Below are 15,851 nucleotides of genomic sequence, written 5' to 3' on the forward strand. Positions count from 1 at the left end.
TTGTCTACGTAGATATATCAGCACTCATTTCCCTTTACCCATATTGGTGCATCTGGAGACTAATATCCAGCATGATATTTATGATCACTGAAGGATCCAGAATTTTTGGGTTGTGAGGGTAATATGTACAAATTTTATAGCATTAAAAATATAACATAATATTTAAAAGTAAAAATACACATAATAATTATTTTTTACAAACTTTCATATTTTGGAGAAGTTTTATAAAATATAAAACTAAGTAACATTAAAATAATTTTAATCAAATTTGAAAGTAATTTTTTAATATAATAAAAAGTAATTGCCGTATATTTCTGTGACAATATAAGGATAAATAAAATATTAAATAAAGCATTATAATATTATATATATATATATATATATATATATATATATATATTAGTACTTTAATACTATTGAATCTGTCCTGATTATGATAAGATGTAGTTTCTAAAACGCGAATAAGCTTATTATAAGCGTGAGTTGCACAAATGTTACTTCAACAAGTGTTATTATTTCAACTAAATTCACATCAGTATTAAAACAACTGTCAAGTGCCTTTTAATATCCTCATAAGACAGTTGTTAGTTTCTCATCAAGTAATTTACAATAAGTTTAGTTCTAAACTTTGCAATTCAACACATAATTAAAAAAATACCCAAGTTCTGATTGAATGAAAATATTAAATCTAAAAAGAATTTTATGTTCCCACAGAGATTGCTGGTTTAATAGTATAACTATAAAGGTATATGCTACGGTTTATACGTCCACGACTTCTCTTTTATTGTTCAGTTTAAGATATTTATCATATTTTTTATGGTCAAGTTCTCATATATTTATGATATTTATGAGATGTTTCTTACAAATTTGGGTTCTCATTTTATATTTATGATAAAATGAGACAATTTTTAAGAATTTAGATCTTGTACGTAAAACAACTTACATGCACTTCAAATCGATATCTCAAGTTTGACAGGGGACATACATTCTTATTCCTAATCGTACTTACATTTCCTTTTTATTATTTTTTTCACAGATGTTATATTAACATAGATAGAATGATAGATCCAACTTTTGAGTGCAGTAAGAAAACTATAAATGAGAAACAAAGGACAAATGCGAATAAACTATATAATAGACAAGTGGTCAATCATATTATATTAAAAAAACTAAGATGGTTACACATATCTATACTGCGATTTGGTTGAGCAAACATGATGGCGTTAGTTGAAATGCAAAGCGAGAAATGACCACGGAATGCTATTCCTCACGGGGAAAAGAAAAAAGGGAAAAATAAAAGTGGGGAAAAAGAAAGTTTCAAAGATTCTTTGCAATGAGAACATGAGAATCTTTACCCAGAGTAATGCCCATAAATCATATTCTCAAGTAAAGAATTTGGTTATTCTTCTTCTCGGAAAGCCACCAAAAATGGATTCTCATTCCCCACCTATATATCCTTTTAGTTAATCTAATAAGATGCCTTTTAGCATTCATATATATCATCATGTCCTTAATATCATTGCTATGTTTAGTTGTTGTTTATGTTTTAATTAGATATAAATGAGGTTCCCTTCAACTTTTCTCCCACAATTCTTTGTACCTGGTTGACATTAGCATGGTCTCTTAATTGAATGGTGTTTAGTTGTCCCCTCAATTTGATAATTCCATTACCTTTTCCACTTTTGTTTTAATAATTCAATTGACTAAATCTTCATTTTTTATTCTTAAAAGTATCATATATTAATCACTATTCATTGATATAATACTAGCTAAAAAATAAACAATTACTATAAACATTATTACATTAGATAGTTTTAACATATCAAATACTTGTGTATTAGTATACTGTTAGTATAGACTCGATCATAATTGTTTATATTAACCACGTTTATTTTTCATCAAGCAAAAACTATGTTAATGAATGTAACTTTAGTGTCTAATATTTTTTTAATGAATGATACTTTTTTTAGTATAATGATTAGCATTATACATAGTTTTTACATCAAGTTTGTTAATATAATTCCATTTTTATGTTTGATACCTGCTATTATTATTTTATAGGCCTATGCTGGATTGATTAGATAATTAATTTAAGGACATTTTTTTAAAAATGTACTGATCAATATACCCCACAGGGAAGAATACAATTCCATGTTAAAAAATGAGTTATACTCCAGCAAGTGGCATTCAAGGGCAGTCCTGGGCCAAACTAGGTTGCCACTCCCCCATCTTTGTTCAAAAAATAAATAAATAAAATATTTTTTAACTTAGACATATTTAATTAATAACCTTTTCTCCTTAATATTTTTTTTGGTAACTATATATTAAACTTGAATTAAATTGTCATATTTATCTAAAATGCTCTTCCTACTCGAATTTTATATATTCTCTAAAGAAGCCAAAATCACAGTATTATTAATTATGTCAGAAGTCTTCATGACACAAGATGTATATTTAAAGGATGTAAATATCTTAAATATAAAAAAAAATTTAGATAAATTTTAATCAAACAAAAATTATTAACTGAGTATGAATCTGAGATAAAAAAAAATCTCAATTAAATACAATACCCTGATGAGATATAATTATTTAATGAGTTTTATTAACTTTAATTTTAAGGGCTGAATTTAAGTATTTATAAATAAAAAATTATAAAAAAAATATACAGTTATTATATTAAAGTTATAAAAATATAATAAATATTTCTCTTTCTAATAAAATTTTATTATTATTAATTGGTCTTATGTTAACAAAACTTTTATTTAATTATTGAATACAAAATCTTAACATAGTTTTTTTTAAATTTATATGTTTACTTAATTATAAAGAAGATTTTGTTTGAATTATTTGTCAATTTAAAAAATTAATATAATATTAATTAATATTTTTTATTTTCTATATTATACGTCTGGAAAATGAAAAATAAATTAAATTTGTGTAAGGTAAGATTTGGTATTACTCCTTTCTTCTATTTACAAGTTATATCCAAATTAATGACAACGTTGTTAGGTGCAAAGCTATGATATTTTATTTTTCTTGATTCTAGATTTTTCTCACGGCATCGATATTTTTCTTTTTTGGGGACCGCTTTTTAAAATTTAAAACCTTACTCCTAAAACCTTTATTCTTATCTTTATAAAGTACAATTTTCTATTTAACTTTTGTATCTTTTTCCTAAATATTTTCCAAAAAAACATAGGCATTTGTAAAACAGGTTTATAATTTGTTTGATAATTAATTATTAATATATTTTGACTTTTTAATAAAAAGGACAAAACCCATAAAATTAATTAAAAAAGCCTAAACCCGTCTATTTTGACTTTTTGATAACTAAATATATGCATTTGTAAAACAGGTTTATAATTTGTTTGATAATTAATTATTAATATATTTTTACTTTTTAATAAAAGAGACAAAACCCATAAAATTAATTTAAAAATCTAATTTAAATATAAAAATTAATTTATTATATCAATTCTTGTATATTAAATTTGAATACTTAGGGTATGTTTGATTTCTTTTTTAAAAAGAGTTTTATATTTTTTTTTTCTAAATATAATATAGTGTTTGTTTGTTTTCTCTTTTTAAATAGAATTTTTAGTTTTTAAAATTAAAAAATAAAAAAATTTATTTGTTAATGTAAGTTTTAAAAACTATTTTTGAAAATTAATTTTTATTTTTAGTTTTTAAAACTGAAAAATAAAATTGCTATTTAGGTTTTTTATTTTTATTTTTATTTTTATGTTTTTTTTTCTAAAACTAATAAAAGTCTAACTAAGAACGGTTTTAAAAACTAAATTATCAAACAAAATTTATTTTATTTTATTTTTAAAAAACAGTTATAAAAAATTTAAAATATAATTTTTAAAAAATAAAAATCAAAACTAAATGAAACAAACTCTTATTTTCTTAATCTATTCTATCTTGTGTCACGATTCTTATACTATAATTTTATTTTATTTTTACTTGATGAAAATAAAGATAAGCACTTCCTTCTTTTTTTTTCGTTTTTTTTTTTCTGCTGTGGAGATAATCACTTACTTTGAATACAAAGCACTGCTAATGAAAAAGATAAGGATGAATGTTTTGGGTAAGTTTATGGATAAGTTATTGTAAGAGAAAAATAATATAAAAATAATTTTTTTTATAAATTAAAAATATTTATTTTTTAAGTTTAAAAAAATTATAAATAAAAGTTTTAAAAGATGAAAAATATAAGTTTATTTTAATTTATAAAATAATTTTTGTTCATTTTTATTTATATTTTTTAATAAAGGCCTATACATAAATTCACTCATTTAATACTAAACAAAAAATTTTAGATAAAATACTTTTAAGTGAAAGTGATTTTAATTTTTTTAAGACAAAAATATTCTAAAGAGTTAGATGTCTTTCCTTATCGTGTCAAATATTTTTACATTAAATATTTATTCTTAATTAATATAAATTTGAAGTTTTATTTTTTGTAATTTATTTTTAATTTAATATAATATTTATTATTTATGATTATAATATTTAATTATTTTAAATTTATTAAATTTAAAATAGTTATAAAATATTTTTGAATTAATTATTTAAAAATATATTAATTAAATAATATTTATACAATGTGTGAAAAAATTTAATTATATCAATTTTTATGTATGAAATTTAAATAATCATTTTCTTAATCTATTCTATTTCTCCTAACGTGTAATGTGATGTTTCCTATATAATAGCCTTTCCTTTTTCCGTTACACGATGAAAATAAAGATACGCACTTATTTTGAAGAGAAAACAATGATAAGGATTAAAAACTGAAAACTAACGAAAGATTTTAGATATGATACCCTTAATCCTAATTTCAGTTTAATTATGCTAATCATTATCTAAAAGAAACAGATTAAACATTTAAAAAAAGTATTTATCATGTTTAAAACAAAAAATAATTTAATATATATTTTAAAATAACTAAAAATATTCAACACAATGTATATTTAATGTTATTTAACCTTGGATTAACTAAGCCAAATTGAATTTGAGAAAGGTATTGTTTCTAGTTTCTGCAATGCAACATAACCGAACCATTGTGGCAAAGCAGAGCAACATGGCAGGCACGAACCATAGTGACGGTTCCATTCGATGCCATCACTGTGCAGGACCCCTTTCAAAGAACATGGTTTTCAACACTTGCCCTCAATTCATTTTCTTCTCTCTCTCTCTCTCTCTCTTTCGCTTTCTTACTTTCTTCTAACCAATTTTCTTCAGGAAACCAGTAACTGGAACATTCCTCCACTCGTCAGGGATAGCTTTTCAATGGTAATTCTTCACACCCCACTTCCTTTTTTATTCTCAAAATTCAAGCTTTTTGCGTGTTTTGATATTTGGTTGTTGAGCTTTGGATCTAATCTTGTCATGGACGATGGAATTTGTTTGATTTTTTAAAATGTGTTTCTGGATTTATTTATTTTTAATCGTGGGATTTTAATTTTGTGCAGATTGGTTCTGCTGTTGGTGGCACTACAAGTGCATTTTATGGATTCAATCATGGTATGTACTTTATTTCAATTTTATTTGTGTTTGTATTGAATATGTATTATATGATGTATAAGCTCAATATGGTAGCTTGCTGTTGTGCTCTGAAGGGTAATTTATGTTCAGTAAATAAAAAAATATGATTGTAAATAGTGTTCCACCTTCATGAATCGACTGATATTAGTTAGTAGTGTGTTAATTTAGCTCGTTGTTTTTTTTTTTTTTTTTTTGTTTAAATATCTCAAAATACTGTCGTTCAAACTTGAGTTGGGGATTCAGGGCAATCAGTAACAAGATAGATGGGAATGTGTAAGTTTGATTGATTTGTACTTGTAATTGCAGAGCTCTTCATGTTCCAAACTGAAAGAATGAAGCTTTAATGTTTAATATTAACTACTAAGACTACTATTCAAAGGGATTTTTTTTTCAATTGTAATGCAGTTATGCCAGTTGTTCGGAAAAACGTAAAAGGACCTATGTGGTTACATTTTCTCATTGCTGTAAGTTTCTTGTGTCTTTTGATCCCCTTCCTTCTAATTTTATTTTAGTGTTTATTCATTTTATTAGTTTCTGCAGTTCTCCTGCTTGATGTTTTTTCTTTTTAAATTTTATCTTTTCACTTATTTATATGTTCCTCATGTTTAATGTTTTTTTGGAGGGTACATCTTTGATTAGTTTTAACTATTATATATTAAGCATCCTAAACAGTTTATGTTATCATGTTGTAGCATTTAACTATATGTGGTCTAGGAGATTTACTTGTTCATCTTCTTTGAATAAAATCTCTTCTTGGAGACATTTTTTTCTACATCTGAAGTCCCTTAGTATTTTCCTCCAAATCAATGGAAAAATTTGATGCAATATTTTTGTTGGGAAATTAAATGTAAATCTTTGAGTGTGCAACTGCAATAGAAAACCATTTCTTCCCTGAAATAATTATCAGGTAGTGAAATAGTTTTTGCATGTCTATAATATCCTTTGAGGGTTAAAGGGGCACTGCAACCATTCCTATGATGTCAAGACAAGAGAACAGTTCCCGTGACCTAGAGATACCTTTACATATAAAGTCAGTTAACTTCGTTAACCCGTGCTTGAAGTAACCTGGCTTGTATCTGGTTCTATAATCTGTAAAAGAATTGCGATACTATAATAGAACTTTAAATGGAAGAACTTCTTGTGCATATCAGTTTATTCTGGTCATGATTACTGCATAAATACTTCCATGCTATATTTGGTATAGTCATTGATATATTGATTTCCACTTGCAAAAAGGAACACATCTTTGTTTTATTCTTTTGTTTGGACTTGGGGGGAGGGTTTTGGCCTTTGAAAGTTTTTCCTTGAAGAAATGCTAGTCATGTCTTAAAAAATACCAAAATGCTCTCTCTGCCGTCTTAAACCATCATATCATACTTGTTTTCTCTTGGATAAGCCCTGTTTTGATGCATAAATCATTGGTTGGTTTCTCCATGACATTTTCATGCTTTTCTATCACCTGTGAATTGAGGGTGTCTCTAAATTTATCCTTCTGCTGGACTCATTTCTTCTTGGTTTAATTGGGTAGTCTATACTATTGAAGTTGCTTGCACCCATTATATATTTTTATTATAGTCTCATTTGTTCTTTTATTATGCGGCCTTGTTCATGTTGGTTTATATGGGATATCTTTTGCATATTTGAGTATCTGAAATTGAGTTCATAGTTATTCAAGCATTATAGAACTTTCACTAATGCCAGCAGAAACTTTCTGCCTTTTTATTTAAGTTAACGCTTATTAGTTGGTACCATCGCACTGACTGATCCCCCTTTGATTTCAGACACCACCTGTGATGGTATTCTCTTCAGCCTGTGCAGGACTGGCAGGTGAATATCTAATTGTGTTATTTCTTATTTTGCTTGGCTTATATTATATAATATATTTATATAATATATTATATAAATATATTTATACGAGGCCTGTTTAGAAAAAGCTTATGGAAACTGCTTATAACTCTCATAGGCTCTTTTTAGTTTATTTCAATAAGCTTTTTCGTATAGCTTATCAAAATAAGTTGTTTTCAACTTATTTCATTAATTTTCATTGTTAAATTTATAACATAAGTCATCATTTAAAAAGAGCTTGTTAAATAAATACTTAAATAAACTATATGTTCAAACACACTCACGGTCTTTAGTTTTAAGCTTGAGCAATGCCTGTCTTGGTAGGATAATAAGTTCCACAAATACACAAAGTACTAATCCTGATGACAGTTTTTTTGTGTTTGTGTGCTATCTTCTATTGATGCTCCTAAGTGTCCTTATCCAGGTGAGAGATTTACTGTGTTGCTTTGGTGATAACAATGTCATTATAATAACTGCAGGTGGAGCTGTTCCTGCTTTTGCACAACTCATTTCCTCGTCTTACCACGCATCATTGTCATCGCCTCCTTCAGAGGATGATAAGATTCAGAAGTCAAGAGCTTCCACCACACTCTAATTTTTACACACACTGATAGGAACTCAAGACAGAACAAGAAAGAATTTTCTTTATTTGAAAAAAAGAATGGTTTTGTACACTCTCAAGGTGTCCCAGAGCTAGGCTACTCAGAGAAGACTGCCAAAAAACTAATGAACAGTTGACACGTCCCCTTCTACAGTGAACCGCCCAATAACTGGGTTGGTAATTGAGACATTGACCTACAACTAAAGGGTCCTGGACCCTATCACACACACACATATATAGTAGTTTTGCATTTCTCATGTAAATAATGCTACCTCTGCTCTCTGCTGAGAGTCTTGCATTTCTCATGTAAATAATGCTTTTCAACTTTAGTGCTCTACTACGTAATTGCAGCCCCTATTAACTGGTTCTTGAGAGATGCATCATCCGTGGTTTTATAGTTTGGTTTATTATTTTGATTTCGTAAATCAATTGGATTCATTTTGCTAGGTAGGTTCCCTGTGCATTATCCTCAGGATTTTTATTATTTATTATTGGTACTTTTTTTCTTGTTGGATTAAATAAAATTTACTAATAAAGAATCGTCAAAACTTAAGAGGGCTTGTTTGTTTTAAATTTGAGTAGAATTGGTTCTGATAAAATTAATTTTGAACCGTTAAACATATTTAGGATGTGTTTAAAAAATCAATCTTTGTACGAGAATTAATATTTGTTATGGGCATTTATATTACTTTTTATCTAACTTTTATTAATTTATCTCAATGATCTTTTGTTTTAAATAAAAATCCAACTATTACCTGTAATTTTATCATTTTCTTTTGTAGTTTTACTATAAAAAAAAAATTCTTAGACAAATTAAACAAAATAAATTGTCGTATATTTTTTTTACTTAACACATTCAAAAATTACATATTTTATAATTTTTTATAATTATAAAAAAAATATTTTTTACAATTAATACAAATACAGTCATCTGGTTTCTAGATAATTTCTTCAACATTATCACGTTTATTGCCTCTAAAACAAGATATCCAAACAGTGATATATCAAAATCTGACTTAAAAATGGAACAATTTGGTTTCAAAGTTCAAGCTTCCATGTAGGGATGGACCAACCTATTGACTTGCGATGGCAAGTACTACCATAAGAAGTTTATTTTTATTCTTAGTATTACATGTATTGGGTACCTTAATTGTCTCCAATATCTCATACTTTTATTTTTAATATCACTCAATTTTTTTATCCCCCATCTTTACATATTACAGAAATAGATACCGAGTTGCTTCTGTGTAACATGAAGAGATGCATGTTTTAAATTTGATAAAAAGAAATTAATTCGTTTGGTTCAATTTTATACTTTAGAATTTTCTAATAAAACTTCTGACATCAATTTGAAAATTATCTTATACTTGCAATACATCATTGTGCATCGCCACTCACCCTGGTCGGCATGGTATACTCTCAAGAAGAAAAAGTAGGGACACGTAAATATTAATGAATAAGAAAAAAAAAAATCGAACTGTTCCATATAAAAGTAACATCCGAAAAGAAAGTTACTCACAACTCAGGAACATAATCCTCCTTAGGAATTCACACCTCATTTTCAACATATCCTCCATCATTCCACTCCCAAGCTAAAATGTGCCAGCAAGAAGCCTCTTTCAAATGTGCAAAGATGGATTCAATCTAGAGAAAAATAAACTAAAGGATACAATTTCTGCACAAATGTCCTTGCAAAGGAACTCAAGGAGGGGATACCCTTTATATCACACTGTGTGTAGAGTTCACTTAGTGAAGGAAACTTTATCAATTCTATAACCTCATTGCTTTGTGCCTCTGAGATAAGGGACTCACTCTCTTTTAACATCATGGTATATCCGGCGAATAAATAGCAATGAAACTTGGAAACTGATGGCACCAAATATAAGGAAGAAAGCATAGCATAAGCATGCATTATAGCCAATGAAGAAGGACACCTGCAACAATCCAGTCATATTTGATCTCACATAAAAGTAGATACAATACCCGAACATGAAAATGGCTGTTGAGCCACCACATAGCACAGATCTGCACCCAACAATGAAAAAACATTAGTGACAAAGCCAGTAAAGGTGCCTAGCGTTCTCCAAAATTTCTTATGGAAACATCATATAATATATGAACATTACAAAAGTTTTTTGCTTTATTTCCACAATTTTAATATGAAACAAACCATCCAAATTTTTTCTATAAGAAAAAAGAAGTGTAGGAGGAGAAATGAAAGTGCATTAGGGATGCAGATAAGGTACACTAAGACTAGAAAGGAAAAACCAAATAAAGAAAGAAGTAAATAACGAAACTAGGAATCGACAAGGCAGCTTTATTCCTTTTCTTTTAAAAGCATTGAAGCAATTAAACGTATTTGAATTGATCATAACACAAACATTTCCTGATGCTCTTTTCCCCAGTAGTGATGGCTGTTCAATATGGCTATTTCATCTAACCCTGTCACCTATGTCGAAGGTTGTTAAAAAAAATTCACATTATATCTCTATCTTTGTTTATGTGAGATGGATATGAGTTTCAATATCAGAACAAATCATAAACACTGAGGATCAATTATATACATTATTTATTAGTTTTATTTGGAGATACTTGATATCAGATTTTATAAATTTATTACATCTAAGCTCAATCATCACCACATTGATTTCACTTAGCATGTCATGCATATCAATGATCAAATATTGCGTGGGCCCATAAACAAAAGAGGGAGAAGGGAGGGGAAGAGGAAAAATAACATTAAACTGAAGCAAGCAGCAACTATTGATGTCAGCAACAGAACATACCTCCACCACCACTCATGGTCTTCCACAGATAGCTGAATGTATGTCAAGCCAATATTGACAAGTGCAATGATCACAACGGCAGTGATGAATGTGGCAAACAAAATGCTAGGAAGAGTGTATATTTTGTAGCCCCACATACTAGCATACACCTGATGTAATTGCAGGACAATTGCACTAAAAGGAACAAGACCCCCAATAAACATTTGAAATGGTGTTCTCCAATACCAAGCAAGCTGCTGAATATCTCTTGGATATCTCTTTGTAGAAGAGGGACTCTGCAATTTAGATCTAAAACGGAATCCAAGCACTCCACCAAATGCAAGCAATGGGACGGAAAGAAATGTGAATAATATAAGAATCACAACAATAGAACCCACTGGGAGTCCAGCTGTAGCCCTGTATGATATTGCAATAATGTTGAGGATAGAAGCTGCAACAAACACTGGTCCGGTGTAAAGAATCCCGGCCAGACTAACACTCCTTTCCTGGAATTATAATGAAAGCAAATAATGGTTATAGGTAGTTAATAAAGTTAAAAATGAAACATTTTTTTCCTCATAAAATTACATATAGAAACAAAGAATTACCCATCCAATCTCGGCAAACTGGCCATGGAAGGATGCTGCTGTGTACCCAGAAAAAACAGAGGTAAGAGCATATAGGATGACAAGCCAATTTAACAGTCCTCCACGATTGTAGGGATATAGGGTGCCAATAAGTGCAAGAAACAGCAAGACACAAAGCCTGAAGGAAATGGCACATTATAGAAGTTAAAAGTCGAGAAGTTTAGTGACATGGCAGTATGATCAAGAGTGAGAACAGAACAGATACAGCCTTTGAATTTTGATAGAATCATGATGTACAAATATACAATTATTTAAAAGAAACCATGTCCATTGCAAAGATGTATTTAGTTACTACAAAGGTTGCAAGAATAAGGATAGAAAACAATCTACGAAAGGTTTCACAAATAGAGATACCTGATAACCTCCACAAGTGAATTTATTGACTTCATAACAAAATAAGTAAACAGAGTCTGGCTCTGCTTAGTTTAAAAATTTTTACACAGAGAATCAGAAGGAAGTATGATCCACACCATACACATAAAACATAGCCGTGCATGAGATCAGACCAGAAAAAGCAGAAATCAGGTGGTAGGACTGTAGGAGAGTAGTTTTAGGCTTTTAGCCTTGGCTATATGACTTGAAGTTGATAGTATAAGTTCAGATTGCTAAAGGATTTGATTAAAAACCTAGGTTGGTTGATGCATAGATGAAGCTATACATCATACACCTTCATACACTGTAGTCAAGACATTGCAATGTAAAGAATAGAGGCTGAATATGTGGCTTTTGGGGAGAGGATTGAGGATTATGTATTTCAAACACAAGTAGCTTACAAGATTAGCAATTGGGTACCAGTTCCCACAACAGCAAAAAGTAATGATGAGTTTGGAGGGGGTCTGAGTACATCACCATGGATGGACTTCCAACCAACCTCCTTATCTTCTTCACTTGCATTAGAATACCTAAATCATAAATGAAAAACATTAGGTTGACAAATAAAGATAGTCTACTTATATTCTTCTCATATAGAATTATGAATAAAGAAGAAAGTTACTTTTTCAAATCGCTCTTCAGATGCCTCATATAAAGGAGGGCAAGCAAACCAATCAAAAGCAAAATGATGACAATTGAGTTAACTAATGAGAACCAGTGAACTTGACTACTCACAGGCAGCAATGAAGCCCTCGAGTATCTGTCCATCCTGTTCTCAAAACGTAGTTTAGTGGCATTCCAGATAACAGAATAAGTAAACTCAACATTAACACCAACATCGTTAGTTATATCTACAGCATGATTTGGATCACCAATAGCATTCACTTGCACAACTTGGTTCCCATTATACAGAACATCAAATAGAACATGTGTAAAAAGGTAATAGTTTGATCCTCCCCCACCAGGAATCAAGCCATCCTCTTCAAGTTTCCCAATGAAACCCCAGAATGGAAGATCATCCAAGTAAAACTGGAAGTAAAATTCACGGTTTATAGCTTGCTTAAAGATTGCAACTTGATCAATTGTAAGCTTCTTTTGGCCCAATGTCGCACCATTCTTGTCCTCCCTGAACTTGAACTCATACAAAGCATTGCTCAAACGGTCACCATTGAGAACTTCCCCAAGGGACTCTTTCTTTTTCACAATTGGGTCTGTGAAAAACACCAACTTTCACAATCCAATGATCATTTTATTTCATTTTTCAACACTATGAGACAAAGATAAAATCTAAGACCAAAACAGTGACTAACCTGGGGTGCAGAATGGCAAATCATAGTACTCATATGTCTCACTGCAACAGAGAAATTGTACAAACATAAATACAAGGAACATAAACATGAACCAAATCAAAGAGAAAAATGGATGGAACCTTGGGTTGTTGAAGGGTCCCACTTTGTTGACAAAGAATGGGACAACATCTCCAACGTTGTAGAGGTGATCAGAGGGTGAAGCTGCAATGGAGAGAGAAGATTGTAGAGTGGCACAGAGCAGAAGGAGGAGAATGAGGTGATGGGGTTTAGCCATAGATGCAGATGGTGAAGCTGAAGCTGAACCCAGATTCAGCGCTTTACCCACTCACTGAGTCAAATGCTTACAGACACAAAACTCAACCTTTCACATATTTGGGACGCAATGAATTTAGTGGAACTACATGAAAAATTATTCAACTTACTAGAGAATATTTCTAAATAATCTTACCTTACAATTTTATGATTTATCTAAATTATTCAATGAAAATATGAATTTCTATTTTTATGATAAAATTTAATTTATTTACTCTTTTTCTTTCATGCAAAAAGAGATTTCCTCCTCTGGTTATTTTTTAAAATATTATTATTGTTTAATTTTGAAAAATTATTTTATAATAAATTTTTAGAGATTACTGTTTTTAACTGTTGAATTTTTTTTGAGGTTTTATTTTCAAATAGTTACATTGTTATAATATGATTTATACGAATTTAATGTATTTAAAAAAAAACTATTTTTAACAATAAATTATTTATTTATTTTCAATTCTTAATCTTATTAAATCTTATTCTTAAATGAGTATTGTGTCTATATTATATTATAAACTACAATATAAACTAGTTTAGTGGCATGTATTTATTTCATAATGAATATATATATATATATATATATATATATATAATTTAATAATTAAAAAATAAATTCCAGATTTCTGTAAGTAATTATATATAATAAAATTATTTTAAATAATAATTTAAAAAAATATATTTTAACTTAACTCTATAAGTATGAATATTATGTATCAAAATTAAAAATATTCAATATTTTTAAATAATACTTTTATTGTATAGATTAAAGAAATTAAATTAAATGTTAACAATTAATACATATTAGAAATCCTAAATTTAAATAAATTTGAAAAAAATGGAATAATTAAGATAATTTTGATAAAATAAAAATAAGATATTTATGAAAAATATAAAAAAAAAAATCATGTATGGTAATAAAGAAAAATTAAGTAATAACTTTAATATTCACAAAAACATGGATAAAAAGAAAATTTATTTTTCAGTCAATTTTAATATAAAATATACATATAAAAAATAGATTCACTAATAATTCACTTTTTAAAATAATAGAATCTTTTTTAATTGTATGTGAAATATTTTTACATGTGAGAATATATTAAATACAATACAGGGAATAGTTCCGCTAAAATACGTTGATTTTAAATAATATGACATATCATATTAATATAAAAATATATTTATTAATATATATAATTATTTTCAATTTAAAAGTCCTACATCTCTAATTTATTGATAAAATGCATAAAAAACACATTCAAAGTTACTGATAAAATTATACGTTTTAATCGTGAAATAGTTTTTTTACTTGTGTGAATCTGTTTGTTAACACTAAACATTCAGTTTCATTTTTATTTAAGTAAAAATAAATTTTTTAAGCTAAAATGTAAAAAATAATAAAAATTTTAATACAAAAATATTTTAATTAATTTTTTTTGTCTTAAGCAAATTTTGTACATTTGAAGAGATGGAAGTTAAGTGTGGAAAGTAGAGAGGATTGAGGATAAATAAAAATAAAAAAAGCAGTAGTATAAAAGTGATGGTCAAAAGTTAGGTATATAAAAAAAGAGAGAAAGATGGTTATAAAGTGGGGTGAAGGTGAGAAGAAAAAGAAAAAAAGTTGAACATGAGGTAGAGGAAAGTGAAAGTTAAGTATGAGAGAAGGTTAAATATGAAGATTAAAAAGAGTTGAATATGGAAGTTTAAGAGAAAGTGTTAGGCATAAGGAGAAAAAAAAAATTGAAAGAAAAAACGCAAAATTCGTTTAAATTAATTTTAAATAAAAATTATCATTTTCTGTATTTTTATTTACAAAAATGAAACTAGATGTTCAGTTCTTATATTAAGTAAGAGCGATGTGCATGCTTTTTTTACACATGACATTGGGTTACTCATTTAAAAAACTTAAAATTTAAATTAAATATAACAAAAATACATGAAAGGAAAACAAAATTTTCTCCAAATACTATGTTATAATAAATAAGATTAAAATACTCATTTTTAATTAAAAAACTAACTGTATAAAATATATTTTAAAACATATTTCCATTTAAATTTTGAAATCTATATTTTATATATAGAAATAGAGCAACAGTAAATCCATTACATGAAATAAGTTATATGTATTTTTTTGGTTTAGAAAAATGGTATATTTTGTTTGAATTATCTTAAAAAGATATATTAGTTACATGAAATAAATTTTATATTTAAATACGTTAGATTGAATATAATTTAAAGTTAATTCATTTTGTTTTGATTATTTTAAAGAGTTATTTATAATAAATTTATACAAAATGGTATAAAATTATTTGTAATAATTAATTATTGGAGCTAAAATAGGAAAAAATAAATAAAGAATATATAATAATTTTAATAATTTTTTTTGATAAACGGGGCAATTTTAATAATATTTAAAACATTAATACTGTTAAATATTATACTTTTTAATAAAAATATT

The 15,851-nt window shown here is 27.7% G+C and overlaps 2 protein-coding genes across 2 annotated transcripts; one reads left to right on the forward strand and one right to left on the reverse strand.

Moving 5' to 3' along the window:
* The first annotated feature begins 5,065 nt into the window (after positions 1–5,065).
* LOC113859122 lies at positions 5,066–8,003 on the forward strand. The gene is made up of 6 exons (XM_027491937.1): positions 5,066–5,158; positions 5,248–5,298; positions 5,478–5,529; positions 5,956–6,014; positions 7,332–7,377; positions 7,875–8,003. The coding sequence occupies exons 1-6, from the start codon at positions 5,087–5,089 to the stop codon at positions 7,988–7,990; spliced, it is 396 nt and encodes a 131-aa protein (XP_027347738.1). The 5' UTR covers positions 5,066–5,086; the 3' UTR covers positions 7,991–8,003.
* A 1,431-nt stretch (positions 8,004–9,434) lies between these two features.
* Positions 9,435–13,492, reverse strand: LOC113858588 (transmembrane 9 superfamily member 5). Its single transcript, XM_027491290.1, has 7 exons — positions 13,210–13,492; positions 13,091–13,131; positions 12,403–12,991; positions 12,182–12,310; positions 11,370–11,526; positions 10,783–11,267; positions 9,435–10,021 (listed from the first exon to the last, which is right to left on the reverse strand). The coding sequence occupies exons 1-7, from the start codon at positions 13,362–13,364 to the stop codon at positions 9,805–9,807; spliced, it is 1,773 nt and encodes a 590-aa protein (XP_027347091.1). The 5' UTR covers positions 13,365–13,492; the 3' UTR covers positions 9,435–9,804.
* Positions 13,493–15,851: the final 2,359 nt, after the last annotated feature.

Source organism: Abrus precatorius, unplaced genomic scaffold (assembly GCF_003935025.1).
Source record: "Abrus precatorius isolate BTA unplaced genomic scaffold, Abrus_2018 Scaffold2, whole genome shotgun sequence".
Lineage (NCBI taxonomy): Eukaryota > Viridiplantae > Streptophyta > Magnoliopsida > Fabales > Fabaceae > Abrus > Abrus precatorius.